The following is a 20,529-nucleotide window of genomic DNA, read 5'->3' as shown; positions in this document are numbered from 1 at the left end:
TAGCATTGCTGTGATCTCTGGATGTGGGTGTTCATTTGGTCTGGAGTCTGGCCTCTGATTCTACAAGTGATCTTATAACCTGCTTTGCTATTTGAGTTTTCAAATTTTATTTTTGATGTGTCCAGTAGAGGGCGCAGCACCTAGTACTACCTGTATCCTAACTGGATAGTAGTGGAACAAGTTTTTTTTTTTTTTTCTAATATTCTTTTTAGTTGTAGATGGATACACCTTTATTTATTTATTTATTTTTATGTGATGCTTAGGATCGAACCCAGTATCTCACACGTGCTAGATGAGTGTTCCACCCAGCTAAAATTCCAGCCTCAGAGATAGATTTTTGATAAAAATCAGCCAAATACTAGAAAAGGCAGGACCTAAAGAGGGGGTTCAGGGGAAGGAGAAGAAAGCTCCTAACCTAAAAAGGTTATTTTGGAGTCTGCAAAAACGTCCTGCTGATCTAGATATTACCACACACAAATGTAACAGTTACTTGATAGCAAATCAACTGCAGGGACCTAAAACCATTGACTCATTCTCTGGCCTCCCAACATCTAAGTTCTATGCTCCTTTCCCATGAAATGTACTTGGGAAGTAGCTGCTAGCTAAGGACTTCATTTCCTGAAGCCCTAGTATCTAGATGGGCCTATGTGACTAACTTTTGGCCCACAGAACTGAGGAGAAGGGACATGTGCCATTTCCAGGTGAGGCCCCTAATTGCCTCCATGTGATCCTTTCTCTCATCTATCAACTGCATGTTGATGCCAGAGTAGCCTTGGAGGGAAGTCCACAGATGGCAGACGGCCTGTGTCAGTCCAGATTTCTAAGTGACGACTTGGGAAGATAAAGCTACTGACCCCCTTCCCTGTTACCACCAAATGAACTGAATGTGGGTTATAAGCAAGAAATAAACTTTGATTATGTTAAGCCATGGAGATTCTAGAGTTTACTTATTATTATATTTAACTGTTAAATAATATAATCAAAGACATCTAACTTGAATTATAGAATTTAATTTCTACCTAGACTAGTTGAAACAGAGCTTGTGGGGGAGGGGGAGGGCAACACACCATTCAATCAAAGGTTCCCAGCATATGCTGGTTCATCAAGCAATAGGTCTTAAGGTCAAGGTGTAACATGGACAACAGGTGCCTCCCTCTCCCCACAGAAAACCCTGAGAACAGAAAGTTAAGAGTAGTCACATTTTATTACTCACAAAACATTACCTCCAAATATAAACTACCTCATGGACCCAAATCCCTGCGATCCCCAGGCTCATATATACCATAACATAATCTGCTTTCCAGAAGGAAATATTAACACCTGTTAAAATCCTCCCCATAGAGACAAAGCTTTTCCTGTGAGGTGTCCTGTACTCATTTTGCCAACTTCCAGATGAATAAAACTAAGATTTCTTTTTGCTTCTTCCAAAATTATAATTTATTGCATAATATTTACAACTTGAAAAAGAATCCTAGAATATTTTCATGCATAATAATTAGAAGAGTAATATTCCTGATGTGGGCTGTTGGAAGTGCCTTCTTTTCTCTGCTGGGTCATGGGACTGTGCGACTGATTCATGAGCCAGTCGAATGGAACTTTCTCAGCTCCCACCCAATGCTCCCAGTGCTTACATGGACTGCTCTGGCCTATAGAAGGAAATGGTGCCAAGTAGTTCTTTGTTGTATTTTTATTCTCTTTTTTAGGGTGGTATTTGCAAATACTCCCCCTTGGTCAATGGTCCATGGATTTATTATTTAGTCTGGGAAAGTGTGAGTGGTATCCTCTGAGGAGGACAAAGTGTGTTTAGTTTCTGATTAGCTCAGTCACTTACCTCCTAGGACCTAGAAATACAAGAACCATTCATTACCTATGGTGGTGGCTGGCAGGAATTGTCCTTAGATTGTTCCACAGAAAAATACAGAGGGGGAGACCAGAAGAGTCACTGGTGGGCCAAGATGAGTCTGGACTTGGCCAAGGCTGTTAGTTGGCTTCCTTAAACCAGAGATCAAGGGGAAGGCATTGGGGGAAGTCATGCTAGGGTTCTCTGTGGGACATGCACAGGGTATTAAGAAGGCTAGCTATGGGCAAACAGAGATGAGAAAAGGTTGTCTATTGTCAGACAGAGGAGAGGCAACACAGTGTAGTGAGAGCCAACTTTGGAACCCAAAAGACCTGGGACCAAACCTCAGCTCGGCCACTCTTCACCTGGATGGCTATGGACAGGCTCCTTCTCTAATCCTCCCCATCTCTAACAGAGTCAAAATACTCACCACACCACCCAGAATGAAGAATAAATAAGATGTCTGATGAGAAGAAGGCATTCAATAAAGGAAGGACAGCTATGGAAGCAATCATTTCATTGTTAGTGGAACTCAGAGGGAGGGATTCCAAGTGCTCCGGTTGTTTGGACCTCATAGTACAATAAAATTCTGTATTTTAGCATTGGCTCTCTTGGGAGTATTTCTTACTATCTTCTTTACAACTCAGGTACATGCTAAGGAAAAGAATACATACAAATCTAAAATTAAAGTTTAAGAGTTGGGGATAGAGAGGCTGGCAGGGGAGGGGCTGTGGAACAGGAGAGCGAGTGCGGGAAGAGCAAGTCAGTGTCCAGAGCGGCCCAATGGTGCCCAGCTGGACAGGGGTGTGGAGGAAACTGTTAGGTACAAGACTCTGCCCTTCCTTCTCTGGCTTTCCCAGAGTCATATCTTGATTCATTTTGGTTACTCCATTGATATTTCAAAATATGAAAGTCCTTCCTTGTCCTAGTGTTTTTACCATCAGAGGGATCCACCTGATTTGCCTTTGCTTCTGCAGAGATTAAATGCTGACATTTTGTTTTTAGAAATAAAGCCACTCTCAGTGGGTTTCCAAGGTGAATCCTGTAGCTACATCCATTCCAGGCACTTGGCCTCAGTGCATGGATGCTGGGCCCGGCCCCAACCATGCCGCCTGCAGGAAGCTCAGTGACTAATAGCCCACTGAGTGCTGGCCCCTGATTCTGGGAGTGGGTAACAATAGAATCCATCAGGCTTCTCTGTCCTACCTGAGAGTGTGTGGCTTTGGGCCTCCCTGCCTGGGGACTGCCCACACTTCTGCTGGGGAGGAACTGGGGCTGGAATCATGGTTCTAGGAGGTCCAGGCCTTAGTCCCACTGGAGCCCCCTCCCCCTCCGCTGGTATTTTCAAGCTTTTCTCCAGCCAGCGATAATACTAATATCCCACAGTTGCAGTTTTTTTTTTACAGAGCATTAGAAGAATTGGGACTTTCTCTCCAAATAACAATGAGAATTTATTCTGAGCCTTTGTGATAAGAAATGAGAAAGGAAATCATTCCTAGAGGCAGAAGGAACACAAAACCATCTCAACAAAAGGCACGGATTCTCATTCTGCATCATTACTCTTTCAAATCAGTATGTCCACCAGCCCATTCTTTGGTTTAAAATAAAGCAGTTCTTAAGTCTCAGATGATCTCCACAGTGTCCTGCTTGAGGAAGAGGAAAGTCTGGGGGACACACACTTTGCTCTTTTGTCTCTGGCTGGCCTAGAAAATGGTTCTCTTGATATGGGTTGTGATGCTGTTTGCCCCAGGCAGTCTTTAGGGGTGTGTGTGATGGGGATTCCTAGATGGAGCAACCCCCACTGGTTTGGTAACTGCTCCTCCTACTCCTCAAGGGCACCAGGACAGATGCCCTGCACTAAAACGGAATGTGATGACAGAGTGGGTTTCTTGGTATCCTTTGAACAATGTAAGTACTTCTTCATGAGATAGTTGCAGAATTAGAACTGCAATATTCCAAAGATAAATTTCAGTGCTTCCCTCTTCCCCTTTTATTAACTAAAAAATAAACAAAACTTAAACTTCTTGGGTGCAGCATTTAATATACAGAGAAAGACAAAAGAAGCAGGAATTACCTATATTCTGCAAGGCTTAGTGAAGAATCAACACTTATTTACAGCAAGTGTGTCTGAATGGAGCTCTGAAAGTCCTGGATGTATTGAGTGAGAACATACCAGGAGGTGAAAGGGGTGAGTCTGTGACTTGGGTACCACTGAACTTGCTGATTAAGTGGATAGGCTCTGGATTAGCAACCATTCCCTGGGTGACCCTGGGCAAGCTAAGGACCTCAAGAAAAATGGGGATGACAATAGTAACTCCATCTTGGGGCTTTATATATGCAAAGCAAACTAGGCCAGGGCCTGGCTATTAAGGACTCGTGGTGTGGTTACCTGTTATTATCAGAAAGCCCTGAGGCGGCATCTGCACTGGCATCTCCAGGAGATTCGGATGTCTTCCCCAGAGTCTGGGGAAACAATTTTTTGTCTCATTTCTCCTTTCCTTGCTCTTCCCTACTTTGGCCTGTCCACCTGTCTCCTTCCTATCCTTAGTCTGGGCACTTCTCTCTCCTGTCCTCTAAGAGCTGAAGCTTCAGCAGGAGGTGCCTGTTCCTGCTAAGGGAAGCACCCTGGGGACCTCTGGGGCAGGGGGCAGTCTCAGGGTCTGCTCTGCTCTCTCCAGAGGTTTCCATGCTAATCACTGCACTGAGCAGGTCCAGTGCATCCTTGGGCTGTCCCTTTCCTGCTTGCTCTAGCACACCAGTGTGCTGTTATCCCACGCCTAATAATAAGTGTGTCAAAAACCAAGTCCACTACTTTCCTACATAAAATTAGCTAGTTGGCTTTCTAAGTTCCCAAATTCTGGATTCTCCAAGCTGAGAATCCACTACCACCTTGCTTGTTGAATCTTCCGTCTCTCACTTTGCAGACTTGGCCCCAATCCTTACTCCTCGGCTGTCTTAGGCAGCCTCCCTGGTGCTTCCTCAGCAACCCCATCCCCACCCCATTTCTAGCCTCTCACAACAGTACAGCTGTATGGCTGTCAGCACCCTAGGATGGCGACAAGTATCTTCTCCTTTAAAAGAAGCATCATTTATGTCATTTATCCTGAGGACAATCACATCCACATAAAAGAAAGTCTCTGCAACTTTTTGCAAAGACTCGTGTGCTTCCTGAATCATAGAGATCCTTACCGTGACTTTATATCACTTCCCACTGACAGAAGCTTCCCACTGACATTCCGCAGTGTTGCCATCAGACCTGTCTCCAGCTCTCTTGTTCTCCTCCATATGGCTACTCAAAGCTTTGTTTTCTGCTCAAATAAGCAGGCCTAGGATAGGAGGCACTGTTGGAGACTACATTTGTTGGAATTTCCACCTGGCCAGTGCCATGGAGAGGCTTCTCTATGTGGCAAGAGGTGGAAAGGCTACGTCTCGTCGTGTTTCACAGTGCTAAGCTTTGATTCACACCTTCTGAACCATTTTTGGTTAACCAAACAACTAAGGGCTTACCCTTTCAGGCCCTGCCAGTTTTCAGTTTTGGGGCAGGTCTGATTGGCTTTGCTTAGCCAGGGTATGTGTGATGTCTCCTCGTGCTTTCTCCTTTGTACTACGACTCTCTCCTCCTGGCAACATGAAGGATGATGATTGCTTTTTGTGGTGCCTGATACATTGCTCTCTACTCAATGAATATTGTTACCTGACTCCCGTCCAAGCCTGGGGGAATCTGGATTCACAAAGGAATAGAAAGAACCTTCTTACAGAATCTGGAGTATGATTGTAATTCTACTTTTGAAGCACCCGCTTCCCAGAGGAATGGCCAGTGATGGATGCCACTGTCAGAAACCCAGATGCACACACTCATACATCAGCCAGGAAATTACATAAACAGCTCACCCAGCAGGCCAGAGCTGACTCACCATTTGCTCTCCTACAGGAAGAGAGGTATCAGGAAACCCAGGGCAGCAGCAGGAAACAGACAAGAGAGAAGGGGTTAGAAGAGGAATGGGTTCTTGCAGGTCCTCCTAGTATTTTCCTTCCTCATCTTCTGCTGTGGGCAGTAGCCATAGGCTCAGCTTGGGGGTTTGTAGTTATGCTGTAGTGTGGCCAGAATCATGGAGAGTTGTTTGGAAACATTTGTCCTGGGAGTGGGGAATCAGCCTGCTTTCATGGTGCGTGTAAATGAAAACATACAGCTCTAGACACATACCTTTGTTCTTACATGGGTACAGAAGATGTCATTAGGGATGGATGCAAGCTACCTAGGCTAAGCTCAAACTATGACATTTAGTCTCTTTGGAGAGAAAAATCTATGTTGATTCCAGCAGGATGGGGCAGCAGAGGCAGATACTAGTGTGGAAGGGAGAAAGTAGCCCAGCAGGCCCCCCGGCAGCTCCTGAGTGGGGGGTGGTTTATCGGTAGCGGCAGGCCAAAGCGTTGACGTTCTTGACCACATAAAAGCCCATGGTGACTGGAGGGATGACCAATGTCCGGCCGGCCCGCAGGGGGCGGGGTTTCAATTCTGGGAGGGTTCCGTCGTCCACCATCACTAAGGGCTGGCCATTCAGCTGCACTGACCTGCAGTGGGGAAACAGCACGGACCTCATTACTGGATTATCAAGGAGACTTCTCAACAAAGTCTTGCAGCCCAGCTTGCCTGCCAATCACTCTGGTGCATGCTTTGCCAGCCCTTACATGATGCTGGCTATGCCCAGGTGCTGACCTAGTTGTTGTACCATAATGACTTGTCAAACATTCTGACAGCCCTCTGAGATAAGTAACTATCATCATCCCTACTTATCTCAGGCAGCAAGTGACCTGTCCAAGGTCATTCAGCTTGTAGGTTTAGGAGCCAAGATTTGAACCCAGGGAATCTAACTCCAGAGATGTATCATTTAGATCAGTAAAAAGTCTCTGATACAGGCTGTATGTGGTGGCAGACGCCTGAAATCCCAGCAGCTCAGGAGGCTGAGGCAGGAGGATCACGAGTTCAAAGCCAGCCTTGGCAATGGTGAGGTGCTAAGCAACCAGTGAGACCCTGTCTCTAAATAAAATACAAAATAGGGCTAGGGATGTGGGTCAGTGTCTGAATGCCCCTGAGTACAAAAAAAAAAAAAAGTCTCTGATACAGAAGCTGGAAATGTGGAAATGTTTCATGCCTTTTTGTCTTAAAATCATAATTGCAGCTCAGCCTGTCACTTCTAAAACTTCTGAGAGTTTTCCCTGGTGGAATGATGCACAAGCTCAAGATGATTTCAGAAATCTTCCATTTACTTCATCTTTCATTAATTTGACAGGTTAGATAACTGGCATCGTGTTACTTGTACGTGTTACTGGCATAGGGTTATTCTTTTTTTTATACCTTTATTTTATTTATTTATTTTTATGTGGTGCTGAGGATCAAACCCAGTGCCTCACACATGCTAGGCAAGTGCTTCATCCTGGAGCCACAAACTGCAGGCCCCAGAGGGTTATTCTTAAGGGGGTCAGAGATATACCTAGCAACTCTACTTTCTCTAATCTGAGTTTTATATTTGATATTTAACAGGATGGGGCAGGTGTTTTCATTTTAGCACCACAAAAAAGTAGGCAATAAAGTAGGCATCTATGGTCACAATTCACCTATCCTGCTTGCTTTTTGTTCAAGTCAGAGAAAGGAGATCATATCCATTTCAAACTTGGGGAGAAAAGAGAAACAGCTAATCTTAGGCTGGATGGGAGAGAAATGCCACCTGTCATGCCTATGATGCAGACTCCAGACAATTTCCCAGAAATTCCTGACAGCCATGCACCCAGGTGGTATCTCAGTTTTATGGATTAGTCGAAAAGGCCAGACTCAGGCCAGCAGCTGGAAAAAAGGTTGTGAGTCATCCCCAGAAAATCGACATTGCATAGTGATGTCTGTCTCAGGGCCTTGCCCAGCCTCCAAGGTGATAGTACTATAGTGATATCATCTGAGTCTTAAGGAGAATAAAATATTATAGATTAATATAAAGGCCTTTGTTTGGTATTCCTTCTGTGCTATAAATGATAGACAGGTTTACAGAGAGATAATCATCCCCATGCCCAAGAGAGCAGTGAATTCCCAGAGATAAGTGTGTTTCTAAATTTCTCCCAATGAAGAGCTAGGCAGAGAAGAGGTTCAGGCCTCGTCCCACCTGGATAACTTTGGACTGGGTCCAGACCTGCCAAGCCAGAGGGAGCAGCATGCCCACCCCTTGATGGAATGACTAAGGAATGAATGAGTGAGCAGGGGACTCCTGGGCTGCCTCCAGACAGGATGGTGTGGGAGAATTGAGAGCTGACGGTCAGCACTGGCATCATCAGATACGCAAGGAGCTTTTGCTTCCAAATATGAGACAGCTCTTGCTCTCTTCTTGTCACTGGAGTGGGAAGCAGGGTGAAGAGAAGGGTTCACTTGCAAAAAAGCCCAGACAGGTTGTGTCTTCATAGTGTATTTCAGGTGAAGTGAATATCCAACAACCAGGCATAAGCCCCGTCAAATGCAAGTTCAATAATGCTGATTAACCTTTCCCAAACACATTCCAATGTGTATCACTTCTCTGCTTGCAAATCTTCAATGGTTTCTCACATACAGAATTAGGTGCAAGAAATTAGGTAATGCCCTTTTAGATCCAGAAGGTCCCAGAACACTTACATCTTTGAGTTTTGGGAAGAGCAAAACAATGTGACAAGCAAGTCTTTAAAAATCTAATAACTATTAACCAGTAGTTATTCTGGAACAGGCCCTATTCTGACTTCTTCCCTGGGTGATTAAAAAGTCCCTGAGTGTGGGTGATTGGGGAGCACCTTCCAGACCCTGGATTGAAATCTCTAATTCCAGAAGCCAAGTCACTAACTTGCTAGATGGCTTTGGCAAATCCCTTAACCTCATGGCCCTGCAGAATTAGCATCTGTAAGCATGTTCTATGGTCTATAGTGCAGATTAAATGAAATTTTAAAAATATGGAAGCGCTTTGTGAGCATAAAGAGCTAGGTAAGTAAGAGATGTGTTTCTGTTGTTATTCTTTTCATTTTATAGACAGATACACTTTTTGGTCCTTATCATACTTGACTGCTCTGTAGAACTGACCCTTTTCCTGGCTTCCTTCTGAAAATCTTCTCTCCCCTTAGTTCCCATGATCTTTCTCTCTAGGTTTTCATCCTTCATTTCTGGATGTTGTTCCCCTCTACCTGCCTCTTAGATGTGGGGGTTTCCAGAACGTTGTTCTTGGACTCTCTTCTTACACTGTTTACTCCTCCCAGGGTGCAGTGACTCTGCCTACTATCCAGCTGTTGACAGCCGTTTCTCTAGTCTACATCCTCCTTCCAGACTTGCTTATTTCTACTTTGCAGTTCCATGGGTTCCATTTGGATTCCATGCAATCCAAATCCAAAATCTTCTCCTCAAGCCTTGTCTTTATCTCTGCTTTTAGAACACCTTTGTGATAGTACCACCATTTATTCAATTACCCAAGTCAAAAAGTTGATGTCATGAAGTCAAATCAATTCTGTTCATATTTTTCTTTTTTCATGTTTTTCAATGTTAATGTTTTCTCCATTCACTGCAATGATGGTAGTTCAGAACTTGCCTCCTACTCTATCCCTGTGCCATCTTGCGGACAGAGCAATCTGGTGTTGTCACTGCATGTCTCAAACTCCCTATCAACTGGCCATCCCTTCTACTTCACTATGGATGATGGAGCTGGCTCCACCTATCCAATCTCAGATCCTGTCAGTCTCCACAGGCTGCAACCTAACTATGGACCACAGATGTCAGCAGTGGGCAAGGGATGAATTGGCAGTTATCACAAGGATTTCTATTTTTTTTTTCTTTTATACTAGGGATTGAACACAGAGGTGCTTTACCGCTGAGTTACATCCCAACTCTTTTTTATTTTTTACTTTGAGACAGTGTCTTGCTAAGTTCCTGAAGATCTTGCTAAATTGCTGAGGCTGGCCTTAAAACTTTTGATCCTCCTACTTCAGTCTCCAGAGTTGCTGAAAGACTTTTTTCCATTCTAATCTTTGCATACGGTTATATCGAGGAAATTGTAAAGATTTCCATATGCAAAGATTAGAATGGAAAAAAGTCTTTCACATGAGATAATTATTTCTCAAGTGAAAATGTTAAATAGCTATATACTGTGGGGATTAAAATATATGCAGCATTTAAGTGCAGTAAATATTTTTTCTAGCATAAATATCAGTTGACACTGGGACTAACAAGACATGAGTTCTTTTAAAACTCTTATGAAATTACTGATAGATTTTTTTTTTGGTGGGGAGGAAAAAATATCATATCTTTTTTTTTTTTTTTAAAAAAAGATTTTTCTGTGAGCAGTGGCAAACACTTGTAATCCCAGCAATATGGGAGGCTGAGACAGGAGGATTATAAATTTGTGCTAGCCTCAGCAACTCACTGAGAACTTTCTCAAAAAATAAAAAAGGTGAGATGTAGCTAAGTGATAGAGCACCCCGGAGTTCAATTCCCAGTACTTCTAAAATGAAGAAAAATAAATATTTTAAAAGGACAATTAATGTGAAGTGGGAAGGCCATGACACACACTGACACTTCAAAGGAATCGTCACACTGGGAGAGGCTGTCACCCTTATGCCAGCACAGCCAAAAGGAATGACTTGCCAGTCCTCCTCTGTCAGATTAGGTGCAATGGGTCTGCAGAGTCTGTCCAGGTGTTTCCTCCTCTGGAAAACCTCCTCTGACCCCTGGGTTGGGTCAGGAGCCCCACATCTGGGCTGTCTTGGTGCCCAACACTTATCTATACCCAGGGCCCTTCTCTCACTGCTTTGTAATGATTTGCTTGCTCTACTCTGCACTGGTCTGTGACTCCTTAGTGCCCAAAAGAACAGAGAAGGGGCTTAATATTTTCTGAATAAGTGAATGAACTTGGAATCTTTTTGCATTATTTCTAGTCTTCCTGAGTTAATATCTCCAGTTCTGAAGAGGCTCCCTGGAGGTTCACTGAGTGACTTTACAGATTTCATTAATAGTCCAATTACTCTTGCTCTCAGTGGAGGTGTTAGATAAAATCTGAATTATCACCGATTCTCACAATCACTCACTAGATACCTTATCCCAACCTGACACAAGACCATTGGTCATGGTTAGTGTTTTTCATTCTTAAAAACGATCCATACAATCATCTCTTAGCTAAACCAATGTGAGTTAATTTTATGAGTAAGGTTTTGGGAGACCTTAAGTCTTTATATGTCCTTATCTAGAAATACATTTATTTTAAAGATAGACAATGTGCTTTATGGTCTCCATTCTATTCTTCCTGCTTATAGTTTTCTTTCACTATTTATCTGATTACTCAGTGAAATCAAATCATACTAAATATACCAATAATTCTTGGTATACATTGAACAGTTTGTAAGCTTGCAGACAATCACATTAGTGGTTAAAAAAAATCACTGATTATGGAGCACCATTTATGTGAAAGGCACTATGTGTTATGATTTTGTCTCATTCAGTCCAGGTGTTAGTATTCCTAGATTGCAGACAAGCACATAAAAGTTCAGAGGTGTCTAGAGCTTACCTGAGTCACACAGCCAGGAGGTGGTAGGGCTGAGATCTGCACTGATGCCTTAAGTGTAGTCCTATCTGGCCTCCATTGCCACATGTAATTGCTAAGAGTCCTGTGCAATTTGTAGGGCAATACTACTATTTTTGTAACTTCACTATTGAGATGAGTTCAGAAAGGTTAAGTGGCCTAGGAAAGGTCACATAGCTAATAAGTGGCTAAGCTAGGTCTCAGTTTTGGCCTCCTGACCACCTCCTGCTATTATTTCATGTTGTTTCTCCAGTTCCAGGTGGTGTTCACCAGGATCATGTTTCTTTCTTTGAAAACATTTCTTATCACATTTTCATCATATGCCTGGATCTCCTTATTGGCTTATGGCTTTTCAAACCAAATGCTAAATGATCCAGCCTAGGTTGAACTATTTCTCTTAATTCCCTAGCTTGCCTGAGCTGCTGAGGGCAATTAAATTATCCAAATATTAGGACAACTGCATTTTATCACCATCTGTTTTTACAAAGTTTAAGTTACTTTCCAATTTCTAAACTTGTTTTCTTAATTTTTCATGCTATTTGAAAGGGGATTCGATGGGTCTATCTGGAGTCAAGACCTCTGCTCTCCAGGTCTCCATGGGAGCCTCTTGGCCAGGCCATTCTCCCTCCACCCACCACTAACCTGTCTGTAATCTCTGGTTTTCATGTTTTATCATGGTTCTCAATAGCCAGGAACATTTAAGCAAGGATTTAACTGTTCCGAGTCTCAGGGGTTGTTCTGAGTCTCAGGGGTACAAGTCTAATGATCAGGTCCTTCGGGGAAGTGGGAACAACTCAGACAAAACCCTGAGACTAGAGGCTCTGACTGGAGGAGCTACAGGACAGTTTCTAATGAACTTCCTCCCTAAGCCGCCCCAGATGCGCAGCCTCCCCCAGAGAGGAGTTATCTTCTCAATCTTGAAGATAACTTGCTGGCCTCTGGACTGGCCCAGGATGACTTTTGTAAGGAATTGTGTGTTTTATTGGTAGTGGATATCTGTACATGCTGGAAGATTTGGAGGACTTGAGTGGGAGATGAAGAAAACTAGTTCTACCTCAGCCATGTACAATTTGCCTCCTCTGAGCCTAGATTTCTCATCTGTGAGAGGAAAGGTGCCATCAGTAGAATCCTAAGGTCCCTTCTTGCTTGACTGTTTTTCATTCAGGGAGCTTATACCTAATAGGTAGGCTATGGCAGAGTTTAATACCAATGATCCTGAACAAACAAATCTGATGATGATGTTCAGTGGCTTTGGGTTGTTCTTAGAACATTGTCCAAAGTGCCCCTGAGCAGGACCTTTTGTCCACTTCTGGCTGCCTCTAGAAGTTGTTCCACCCACTCCTGCTCCCTATCACTCATCACTCCTTTCTCCCATTCTGTAGCTCCTCCAGTCAGAGCCTCTAGTCTCAGGGTTTTGTCTGAGTTGTTCCCACTTCCCTGAACCTCCTCCATATTCTGGCCCTGAGTGTTAGCTTCCTTTTCCTGGCTATCCCTTACTTGTTCTTCAAATCAGGACTAAGTGCTCCTCCAAAGTGTTTTCCTATTACCCATCACCAATATTGTGACTGCTCGTCAGACTGTCCCCTAGGTAGGAGAGCAAGTGACTGTCTTCCTTTCCATCTCTTGTCCACCCACTTACAAGGTGGAAGTCAATCAAAGACATACTGGAAATAAATATGTGGGTGGAAGAACTACAACCTAGAAGGAAAAGAAACTGACCAGAAGGCCAGAAGCTGAATTTTAGTTCAGACTCGGGACAAAAATGTGCTGGTCTAGATTGGTTACCAGCCACAGGATGAAGATATGAATAAATATGTGCATGGAGAGGCCTGAGGGTCGCACCCCCTCCTAGTCCCAGCGCCCTTTCTTGTGAGCCACCAGAGGTCACTCTTGTTCTACTTATCAGCGCCTGGAGAGCGAGCCTTAGCAACGGCTCCCAGGAAGCTGGAAGGCGTCCTTCTGTCCTCCCTGCGGTCCCGGCAAGGCCCGAGCGAGCCTGCGCCTGGCCTCTCGGGAGCAAATCACAGAGTCCGTCCAATCCCAACCGCAGCTTCACTGCGGACCGCGCGGCAGGGCCCCTTCCTGGAATAGGGCCTAGAGCTAAGGAAACGTGGGAGCCGTCTGCGATTCCTGCCGGGGTGCGGCTTCCCGGCCGGGGGTCGAGAGGGGGGTCCTGGCGCAGGTGCGGGGTCGGCGTCCGTGCGACTCCGCGCCAGACTCTCCGGGCCCCGCGGCCGCCGGCCCGCACCTGGTTGTGCTTTGCAGGCCCCCGAGGCCTGGCCCCTCGCTGAGCGAGGAAGCTGGTAAGCGCAGCTGCCCTGCCCTCCCCGGGTCAGGGGCAGGTTAGAGCCCCAGGGGCCCAGCCAGGTCTCCGGACAGAGGGCTCTGCTCCCCTCTCCGCTCTGCTCTGGGGGAGGCTGCGCATCTGGGGCAGCTTAGGGAGGAAGTTCATTAGAAACTGTCCTGAGCCAAGGCTACCACGCTGAGGAGCCCCGCAAGACCACGGGCTGGTCACACAGGCCCTGCTGGGGCAAAGGCCTGATCCTCTCTGGGCGCTCCCACTCCTCAACAGTCACGGGGAGAATGACCTCCTTTCAAGTATGCCCTGTGTATTTTTCGTCCGTAACAATCAAAAAGCCGCTTCTTCCCTCCAGGGCCATCAGATGTAACCTCCTCCACGGGGCCTATCTGGTGGCCAAGCTGGGAGAGACAGGGGCACATCCTCTGCACCTAGGGTCCCCTTCAGCCTTATTTTATCTGTGTGCTTGAGTCATTTTGTCTGCCAGATTGACTTGTTTTCATTTCTTAATTTTCAATAGTACTTGGCTCATTGCCTTCTTGCCTACCACAGTAGTTCAATTAACACTTGAGTTCACCCTAGGGAACTTGGTTGGCAAGACATTCCAATCTCCTACCACTGTTGGGAGAGGAGACTGTCTGAGGGAGGAAAGAAAGCTTCTTGTTCCCCTCACCCCTCCAGTGGCCCACACCCTATGTGAAGTTCTTGGCCACTGAGATATTTTTGAGCTGATGAAATCAAATGCCCTGCATCCTACCTTCTGAGTGGCATATCAAGACAATGAAGAGTTTTGATCTATCTTCTGTATCACTGACCAGTGCAAACACTAGGACTTCTTTGTTCAAGGAGAGCTGGGGGATCTATAGGCAAGTTGTAAGGGATATAGGGTTTTCTTGTATGTAGTTAGGTTAGGGGTCATGATTTGATCTGCGTTCTATCCAAGTTTGTGTAATAATGGTCCAAGCCATAATGGGATTCCACCATGTGCTTCTAATGGCTTAAAATAACTTAGCACACTTGGCAGACAAGATGAGAGCCTAGTTAAGAAACCTAGATTTATACTGATACTGTTAACTCCCAACAGATGAGGGAATCATCTGGGGACAGTTTGGGAAGAAATCTGATTCGGCAACCATCTCAAAGCTCCATGTCATAGGCATATCATGCTCAAACCACAGTACACAATCTGAACCAGCTATAAAAACCATGGAGACTTTAGTATGTGGTTAACTCTGTCCCCTTCCCATTGTAAAGAACTGGTGCCATGATCACCAATATTCACAAACAGTGTTTAAGGGCCATTACTCATATCCCACTGTTCTTTGTGTTGTACAAATTCAATTATAACAGACTTAGTCCTTGCTCTCTAAGACAGAAAACACTGAAACATACAGATGCATGGCCAAACACACCATAATAAAAACATTACACAAAAAGCAGGAAGAGAAGGAAAATCAAATTTAGCCTAGATTTCAAGGCCTTCAGCAGTGTGGCCCCAGTGTATCTTTTTGGCTTTTTTCTCACCCCACAAAACATCCTATATTCCAATCATATGAGATGATTTTCCACCTCCAAGACAAAATGAGCCTTGAACTTGTGTACTTCCAAACCTGGAGTAAGCTTATCCTACTGCCTCAAATGACCTTCCCTACAGCATTTCCTAGGAGCTTTCCTTCCAGCTCTATCAGGGCCTTCAGCACTGAGAACTTCCCATTTCCCAAGTCAGAATTGTCTCTCCTTCCCTTGTGCCCAGTCTCTTGTACTGACCTTCAGGGGGTAAAGAGTCAATGTGCGTTCTGTGGGGAGGGATCTGGTTTCCCCAGCTCTATTTGCAGGGAGCAGGAAGAGGCAGGGTGGGGGAAACAGCATTCCTTTATAGGCAGTCTGCAGGTGGTGTGAAGAGAAGAGGGAAGATTTGTGTACATTGTGCAGATAGGTTTTCCACATGAAAAGCATATGAGGTAGTCCATAAGCTACATCCCAAACCAGTTCCATTACTCTATGGCCATGGCTCCCAGGATACCTATTCTAATCAGTTAAAGGAGATAAATACCTTGGTATTATTGGCTTTTGATAAAGTGTTCCCTATAACATCAGGGGCTTTGGTATACTCTCCAAAGTAAAAAATAAGATGTCTCAGGTGGCACAGGCTCTGTTCCAGGGTTCACAGCTATCAAAGATCAAAGTGTGTGGTGACTCTGGACCATTCTTGCAAAGATTAGCAGGGAAGGGGTGGTCTGCAAAGTGATTGCTGATGTTTGGCAGTTGGTCTACAGTTTTGTGCTCCAGGCCCCCTGTCTGGAATGAGCCACATCCTGCCCTGGTAGCCAAAGAACATTGGTTCGGGGCCCAGGCCTTGCTATAGGGGTGAGCTGCATCAGAACTTTGTAGTTCCTTGAGGTTTGCATTTGTCCATTACTAAACCACAGCTTCTGGAAGGTGAAGAGAAAGAAGATAAGGGCCACTTCTCAGTCCCCAAGAACTGCCTATATTTTCTGCTTCCCTACCTTTCAGTTTACAATCAACTGTGCAGAAACATGCTAGCTGTGCCCTAAAATGCTCATTTGCCAGTGTTCATCTGGGTCAACTAGGACAGAATGGAAATCCTGCCTCCAAAGAGGGTCCCCAAGTGAGGGGGGTTGAGGATGAGAGACCACAACCTTGATGGACAGCTATGCAGAGAGTTTCCAGCTGGTGGAGCGAGCTAGAAGGAAATATGTTCTGGAGCTGAGAACAAATGGAAAACTCAGGAAAAACAAAAAGAGTGAAAACTCTGAGGTTTTAGATGTCAAGTCTTGGTTTAAGATGTCAAGTCTCTGTAAAATATAAAAGCATTTTATAATCCTCTAATCTGCACAGTGATCTGCACATTACTAATCTGGAAGTTAAAACCAAACAAACAATAAAACCTCTGGGAAGCCAGCACTCATCCTTCCACTCAGCCATAGAAAACTCTAGGGGCTCATGGTATGTTCACACCTTTGGCAAAATGGCTTGGTGCCTGAATGAAGACAAAATCTGGGGAAAATCAAAGATGCAAATCATCTGGGACCTTGTTCCAGAGGTTTATAGAGGGACAGTGGTTCTTGACCTTGGCCACATATTTGAATCACCTGGGGAGCTTTAAGAAATATTGGTGCCTGGGTCCCAGCCCAGAGATTCTGGTTTAATTGGTCTGGGGTGCAGCGTGGGCATTGGGGTTTTTAAAGCCCCCAGGTGATTCAAAGTGCAGCCAAGTTTGAGCAGCACTGGTAGAAGAAGGGGTGGGAATATATTTGCAGCTGGGGGTGGAAGGGAATCAAATAACTTTCTAACCATTACCTTCTGAATTTATTTTGAAGAAAAAAAATGCTTTTCTTACTCTTTCAGAGTACCATATTAGGAGGCCACATATTTTAACACAGAAGAAAGACATGAATTTTTCAAGGCAAGGGTTTTTGGTTTGGGTTGAATTGACTGAAATGAGAATTTTTGCTGTTGTAGTAGAACTACTTCATTTAATCACTACCCCCCCCACACCACCATGAGATGAATTTGCTCCTCAGTATGTACAAGGGAAGTACTTGGGCAGCACATCACAGGATGAATTAAGAACCCAATCAGATGAAGCATTAGCACTGAAAATAAAAACTTTTCTTTTTGGACAGGCAAGTTCTATAAAATCCTCTTCAATTTCTCCCAAATTCTGGGATGTGTTAGAGAGTGTATAGAGTGGTTCAAGTTTTCTTTAGGCAGAGAAGAATCTATTCCTTGGTACCCTCAATATATTTTTCAGCTATGCATATAATCATTTACTTAGATAACATCATATACACTGTTATAACCACTATCTCTTAGTGAGCCCAAAACCCCCCAAAATTAGCACAAGATCTGGACTCGTCTACGTTCCAATGAGTAAGCTTGCATTATCTAAAGATGTTTAAGGATCTTTTCTTTACATATTTACTTCTCTTTTTTTTTCTACAGACTGCCTCAGAACCTTAAGTGTAAGCATTTTTAGAAATATATATGCTCACATATATTTACATTTCTGCTTTTTATAGTGTCTATTTCAGGCTCTCTGAACTGGAACATGAACTGAAATGTTAGTGTTTAGAATAAGTACCACTTTCCTGTTCACTCTCAGCCAGCTTGTAAATCTCCGGTCTTTTCTTGCCATTCAGTGCTGCCCTGTCTCTGAGGCTTGTATTTCTTCCAGAGGGCTCTGAATGACCTTTCAAAAGGGCTGCAGCTGACAGGGTTGCATCTGCCCCAGCAGGACTTTTTTTCTCCCAATGTAAAAGAAGTCTTTAATCTAAGCCTTGCTTTTTATAATGGATTCTTTTATTTTTCCTGATATTTTAAAACAAATACCTGAAGTTCCGTGTGGGTTAATAGGTTTCTTCACACACTCTCAGCTTGAACATCAGTACTATTGAGCTATTGAGGTTCCTTACCTTAACTGTACAAATTCCAAATGGACGAAAGAAATAGATATAAAAAAAGAAACAAAAAAAAAAAGCTAAAAAGAGAGAGATGCATATTTATCTGATTTCATGAATATAAATGCATACACATATAAGTGGAATGGATGAAACCACAAAGCCAAAGATAAATAGATTTAACTTTAAAAAAAGTTTTTCAAAAACAAAAGTTTGAATTGAACCCAGGGCCTTGTACAAGTTAGGTAAGTGCTCTCATGCTGAGCTATATCATTGGCTCAAGGGAACACTTTTTTTTTTTTAAATGTCAAGATAATACCTGAAAATTAAAATAGTTGGAAAAGTAGCAAATAAAGTCTTGGCAAAAAAGTTCAATACAAATAATCAAAGGGGAAAATCACCTGATAATAGTCAAAGTTATACATTATTGATAAAACAGACTAACACTCCCATAGAAAAATAAGCAAAGGACATAGAAAATTCATAAAAGCAACACAATACTAATGGACATGAAAAAACTTTGAATCTCACAAATACTCAAAGACTATAAATTAAATAAGAATACCATTCTTGATTATGAAATTGGCAGAGATGTTAAAATGTTTCTCTACTGTGTTGGTGAGGGGAATTATATTAAAATGTTCTTTTTGTTTATACTAAATTTCCTATTCCTTCTCTGACCTTTTCAAACTAGCCTGGATGAGATAAAACAATTGAAACCTTAATCCTGTGAGATCAGATCCTATAAAGTGATGGATTCCTGGGTGATCAGGAATCCAAGGTGAGTAGGCTGGAAACTAGAAGATTTGAGGAATGGTTGAAGGATCTTGGAGTGGTTAGTGTGGAGACTAGCAATCCAGGGGGAGACATATTGAAAACTTGTTATAGAAGTTTAATTTTTTCTGCTTAATTTTTCTAAAGGAGGGGTAGAAATAGCAAGAAAACACCCTTTGGCCTTATGTAAGGAGGATCTTCCCTACAATCAGAGCTGTCTAGTCCTAAAGTGGACCAGCTCAGAAACATCAAACAGAAGCTGAAAGGCTTTTTGGCAGGGACATTGTAGAAGAAACTTCTTGACCTGTAGGCATCCTTTGAAATTTTTCCTCTAGAAAGCTGCCTTTTAACAACTAAAGAACTTTAATAGAGAGGTTTATTTTAAAAAGAAACTCATTTGAATGATCCCAGACAAGTGAAGATAATGGAAACCTGCAGGGAGGACATCTGGTTGACCACAGTTCAAATCATCCAGATACCAACTACTACCAGCAGTACAGAATGCAGGCACATAGATGTCTTGGATCTGCAGAAATAAATGGACTAAAGGCCAAGCTCCTTTTGCCAGGTCTGTCCATGTCCAAAAATGAAAGATGGTGCTTCCTTTTACTAGTGAGCGATTATGGTGGGTCAGGTAGTGACCAGTTCAGCTCTCAGGACTTTTCATAATAGCCAAGTTTTGAATCCAAAAATGAAATATCACAATATAGTCGGTTCCAACAGGGACACAAAGATATTTTTAGTCTTAGCACCTGGGAATTACTTGAGTATTTTCAGAACCATTCTGTTTGGCTAACATCATATGACACCTCTCTAATGGCATGTAGTTAGATGCCAATGTTTTTCTTTGATATAGAATTTAATGAGGGTGAAATCAAAGCAAAAGTTATATATCTCAGAGAGATGGAAAAAATGAGCAGTATGTGGAAAAAGAAGAAAAAGAAAATTTTCATTTCTTCACAGAGTAGACTCTGGGTTTATAGAGGCCTTGAGAGTCTTTCAGCCAAACTCTTGGTGACTGAAGAGGAGGCTCAAGCAGATAGCAAGTTCAAGCCTTAATATGGAACCTATTAGCCCAAAAGCAGAAATTCTGAGCCTCTATTATGGCACCACCCACAAGTTGCTTCCTGTTAGATGTTTGTTTCTAATAATAGGGATAAGTTCTTTGAAGGTAGGGACCTCAGAATCCACTCCCCCAGCCTCACCCCTAAGCACTACACATTAAATAACTCTTGCAGATCAGGTGATGGTGTGATTTAGCATTAGGAAGATCAAGGGGACATACTGATCTGGAGCATTCATATTGAACTTCACATTCAGACTTTTCTCCCAATTTGTCTACCTATAATTCCTGAGCACTTCAAGTTATAAGACCACCATTCTTTTAAAATTGCAGTCAGAGTAACTGTCACTTCAAGTTAGATTGCTGCAAAACAAACTATGTCTAGCATAAGATAGGATCTCAATACAAAATTGATAATTGGATGAAGATATATGCTTTCCAGTTTCCCCCAAAGTCTCCCCTATTGGTGTCTTTCTCTCAGAAATATACCTCTGAGGGTGGTTCCATTAGGTATAGGGGAGCTGGCAATACCTGTATGTATGGGGTTGGAATATAATACACTG

At 43.4% G+C, this 20,529-nt stretch overlaps 1 protein-coding gene across 1 annotated transcript in view; it reads right to left on the bottom strand.

Moving 5' to 3' along the window:
- Positions 1-2,417: 2,417 nt before the first annotated feature.
- Hpse2 (heparanase 2 (inactive)) overlaps positions 2,418-20,529 on the bottom strand; it is a 629,942-nt gene continuing 611,830 nt past the window's right edge. The window contains exon 12 of the mRNA XM_005335241.4: positions 2,418-6,412. Coding sequence (XP_005335298.1) covers positions 6,247-6,412 — 166 coding nt within the window. The 3' untranslated portion in view covers positions 2,418-6,246. The remainder of the gene's footprint in view (positions 6,413-20,529) is intronic.

Source organism: Ictidomys tridecemlineatus, chromosome 1 (genome assembly GCF_052094955.1).
Source record: "Ictidomys tridecemlineatus isolate mIctTri1 chromosome 1, mIctTri1.hap1, whole genome shotgun sequence".
NCBI lineage: Eukaryota > Metazoa > Chordata > Mammalia > Rodentia > Sciuridae > Ictidomys > Ictidomys tridecemlineatus.
The sequence above is the reverse complement of the archived record's forward strand: the minus strand, read 5'-3'. Positions and strand labels throughout refer to the sequence as shown.